This window comes from Pinus tabuliformis, chromosome 8 (assembly GCF_031772625.1).
Source record: "Pinus tabuliformis cultivar Carrire ecotype Pingquan chromosome 8, CPIR1, whole genome shotgun sequence".
Classification (NCBI taxonomy): domain Eukaryota; kingdom Viridiplantae; phylum Streptophyta; class Pinopsida; order Pinales; family Pinaceae; genus Pinus; species Pinus tabuliformis.
The window spans coordinates 1,859,506,391-1,859,510,709 of NC_142294.1; the positions used below are offsets into that span (position 1 = coordinate 1,859,506,391).

General features: G+C 40.5%; 1 protein-coding gene across 1 annotated transcript; it reads left to right on the forward strand.

The window, feature by feature from the left end:
- Nucleotides 1–1,121: 1,121 nt before the first annotated feature.
- Nucleotides 1,122–1,801, forward strand: LOC149243721 (protein SPIRAL1-like 1). Its single transcript, XM_089371286.1, has 2 exons — nt 1,122–1,176; nt 1,719–1,801. Exons 1-2 carry the CDS (start codon nt 1,122–1,124, stop codon nt 1,799–1,801), a joined length of 138 nt encoding a protein of 45 aa, XP_089227412.1.
- The last annotated feature ends 2,518 nt before the right edge of the window (nt 1,802–4,319 follow it).

Here is a 4,319-nt window from a genome sequence, read left to right on the forward strand (position 1 = left end):
TCCTTCACCCACCCTAATAGTTCTGATTTCCTCTTATAGGCCCTACACCTGAAAATCATTTCAAAGGACCCTGTACCACGCTCCCATATCCAGAATAGTCAATAAGTCAACATATAACATCCTGATATGCATATTAAAAGGAATCAACACTTATTTTAAACGACTATATATATCACAGGAAGGAGGCATATTGACAGTATTAGAATTTATTAACACGTTGGAAGTACTGGAATTTGTTTAAATCTTCATCTAGCTAGAATATGATAAACTTAAAATTATCTGACATAGAAACTGAAAAATTTATCAAACTTTATAAAACAAATATATATAATCTTTCAGCATCATTTCAATTTTCAATGTTTTTCAACTGTTTCTAAAATTGTAAATTCAGCAAATAAGATTCATACTAAATACCATGGAATTTAAGAAACTCGTAATGCATAATTTTCAGTCCCAATTGGATATATTTCATATCCACCAGGTCAATGACACTAAGCTTAACTCTCTTCTCCAAAACCAACTTAACAAAAACCAGAAATAAAACCAAGTAAAAAACCTACAGGATTTGCAAACTCTTATCTCCTTCCCCAAAAATGGTTAAAAGACTGGTACCTATGCTTATGTGTCTGACACAGATTACACAATTTGTGTGTGTCCAGTGGGAACAAGTATCACAACCACCCATCGATGAGTATACACTTCAAAGTCAAATTTACTGCAAATAATGCACATTGGGCTACAAAATCCGTTTTTGGTGTGACAAATTTCACAGTTACAATCATCCACAGGAAGTTGACTCTAAAATGTTATATTTCTACATCGTTTGTAGGAAAAGATCTCAATGAGGACCGTTTGAGTGACACTGATATCTAGATGCTTTGAATCCCTATTTTTATAGCAACAAATACTTCTAGCTAAACTGTGTGCCCTCGACATTGACATAGGTGTAAGATCACTCCTGCCTTACACAAGCTTTTGCAAAAGGGAAAATTCTTCCATGTTGAAGACCTCCTGTGCCTTCAAGGATCACCCAAAGCTCCGCTTCCAGATCTTCTAGAAATTGCAAAGGTGCCATTTTTAGTTTCTTGGATCTCAAATAGTGAGACAGTTTTCAGTTGGTCATGGAGCGTGGTGTGAGGAGTGGAGGGGGGCAAAATTCTCTTGGGTATTTGTTTGGTTAGGAGCCACCACCCACAAAGCCTGCTGAGAAAACAGAGCCCACCCCATAGGTGGTGGTGGCTCCCAATGTGGCTCAGCCTCCTCCTCCTGCTGTTGCACAGCCTAAAGGACAGGCGAGTAGAAAAATGAACAATTATTAGAGGGTTGATGGGCAGAACAACGGAAATTTCGTTACTAACTGACCCTCTACAAAGGTGTGCCATTGTGGAGTCAAGCCACCATAGAGTTAGCTAACCGATTATCATAAATCACCAATGGGAGGCCAAAAATCAGCTCGATTATTTGGAGATCGAAGTCTCGGGGTTGCCAACAACATAGCCATACCTCGTGCAGGTAGAAAGACAAGGCTGAGAGGCCATACATCCATTGCGAAGAAACTTACAGGCCATGGGCCATAAATCCATCGCAAGTATTCGCTAAGAAGCACAAAGTGGAGGGCCATATGCTTGTTGTGCAAGGTGGGAGATCGTGAAGCTAGGAACTAGTATCCATACATTATGCAAGCAACTTGGGACTTTCAAGGCAGAGAGGAAATTCAGTTACTGACCGACCCTCTACAAAGGTGCATTCTGCACCAGGAGGTGGATCTTCGCTTGGGTACCTCTTTGGAGGTCATAAATGAACACCCAAGTGGAGAAACGAAGGACCCAGATGTAGATCTGGATCTCACTAGGCCCTCGTAGGTATGTTGATCCACAAGCTTCATATGATGCAAAGGAAAGAGAGGTCCTTAGGCTAGGAGTCCTAGATTGTTGCCGAGGTGGAGGGGTTTGTGGTTTTTGTTGTTGAAAGTATGCTCCAGAGGAGGTTTCATGAAATCAACGACCCCACATAACAGAAAACTTGAAGAAAATGAAAGAAATGAAAAACCTACCTCATAGTCAGGCATTATGCACATGCAGAATCAGAAGGTAATGGATGATTTCAAATGAAGGCACCAGAATTCAACATGCAGAATCAGAAGGTAATGGCTGATTTCAAATGAAGGCATCAGAATTCAACCCTGTACCTTTCATGCCATCCCAAAATAAAAATAATAATAATATTGACCGGCTCGCCCCGAGTTACACTAATTCGACAAAGAAGCGCAAAGTTGTAAGAGTTTACAAGATGTGTTTTGAGGAGAAAATTAGAACCATATTAGAGTAGTGCATTGGGTTCTTGCATGGGTTAGTACCTCACTAGCCAACCATTAAAGACCAATTCGTTGGAGAATGCACCAGCTTTTATCTTCACTTGAAAAGAAAATGACAGCTTCCACTATCATTCCGCCAGGTCCTCTCCTCATTGCTTGACTCGGCCGAGAAAGTGATGTTCAACCAAATGAATGGCGGAATCGGGGAACGAGGGGCACATAAATGCCTCGGCATGCTCTCTCAACTTACTTTACTCGACTTCAGGTTTATTTGAGCCACGAGAAATCTTGTAATGCGATACCATTGCAAACACGAATCGAACCTACACCAAGTGCGTAGTGATGAGCCCCATAAATTGGTAACTATGGGCTCATTTTGCCTCCTAACATAGTTAAATCAATCATTCTCTTAGCTTATTGCATGTTTTTTTTATTATATTTATGCTTATGGAGTGAGTTGAGTTAGTTATGATGCCATGAGGTCTAATATGTGCTTAATGCAGATTTTTGTTGAATTTTGAAGACAAAGTCCAAGATTCAATGGACAATTGGCAGCAATAATTCGAAGTGGACAAAGGAGAGGATTTATAGGAGGGAATCCCCCTCATTTATTACTCCCCACTTTGAATTCTCCTTCATGTAGCTCAGAGTACAAACAGCGAAATCAATGCACTAGGAGGCAGCCGAGCAAGTGGAGGATAACTTATGTTTATCTCGAGTTTTGGGAGCCAAGCCTCCCTGATTTTAAGGAAGCTTTTGGGAGCTTCCGTTGTATAAGTAGAGAGGCCTAGTGCCTCACTAGGGTCAATTTTTTGTTGAATTTTTGTTGCAATATTGTTGTTGTAAAGCTCTGCTCAACTTCGAACTTAGTTTTGGTGACAGTTTAATGTATCATATTACTATTTTGATAATAAAGATGAGATCTTTCTTGAGCTGGCACTGAGTTACCTCAGAGGGATAAAGCTCTTGGGTTAGGGCCCAATCCAAGAAGCCAAGCTCCTCTTGTCTGTATTTATATTCTTTGTTTCAATTTATGGATTAGTTGTTGATAGATGAATTTCTTTCTTGGTTAAGAATTGGGTGCTTTTGGTGATTCAGAAGGTTGTTTCCATTTGTGTTTCTTATAGTAGGTTAAACAGTGATAGAAAGAAGATTCAAAAGGCTAGCAATAGTGCCTTAGCCTCTTTTCCTCCCTTTGGGACAATGAACTGAGGCAAAGACCCTCTTGTTGCCGCAAAAACACAGATTTTCCTTCCTTGTAGGATTTCTAGTGTTTACAGTTTGTTAGAAGGTTAATGTTTTGCTTTAGATCTCTTCCACCATGCTCATTTCTGTCTTTGCAATCAGTCTTCTTCCATGTTTTCTCTCCTTGTAGCATTTTTCAGCATTTCCTTCCATCGCTCACAATTTAGATTAGCTTGATGAAAAATTCTATTTTTTGATGTACTCATTCCCTTGCTTGCTTGATCTCATTGGTTGATTGTCAATTCTTTTGTAGCAGATATCTTCTCACAGCAGGTCAGCCTATCATCCATCACATTCTCTCCCTGATCCATGCCCCACAGGTTGCCCAAAGTTCACCTCAAATCTGCCTTAGTTTTCTGCATTTTTCCATAGGATTTCTTCCTCTCTCCCAATCATCTTTCCCTCTCCTAGTGATCCTTGGTGGACCCTAGGTGCCCTAACACATCATCCCAACCTTCATCTACCTTTTCCACCCACTCTCACACCTTCAAAACCTTCAAAACTACTCTCGGCATCCTCCTGTAGACCTCCTGTAGATCCCCTGTGTCCTCCTGTAGATTTTCTTGTAGGCTTTCTTTTGAAGGCCGAGTGTGGGAAAAGCCTCTAGAAGGCCACCCGAGACCTCCTAGGACCCATCTACACCATCCTACATCTCCTCAAACCCCAAATTCGCCCTTCAACACCACCTATTCGCTTCCACCTTCACACACAATAAAATACATGCATGTCAATTTCACATAAAAATATATAAAAATCCAAA

Excerpts from the sequence above, each read along its gene's own strand:
- LOC149243721 (XM_089371286.1), top strand. The coding sequence starts at position 1,122 with ATGGAGCGTGGTGTGAGGAGTGGAGGGGGGCAAAATTCTCTTGGGTAT. Across the intron at positions 1,177-1,718 it reads TTCTCTTGGGTATTTGTTTG|TTACTGACCGACCCTCTACA; the intron begins GTTAGGAGCCAC and ends GAGGAAATTCAG.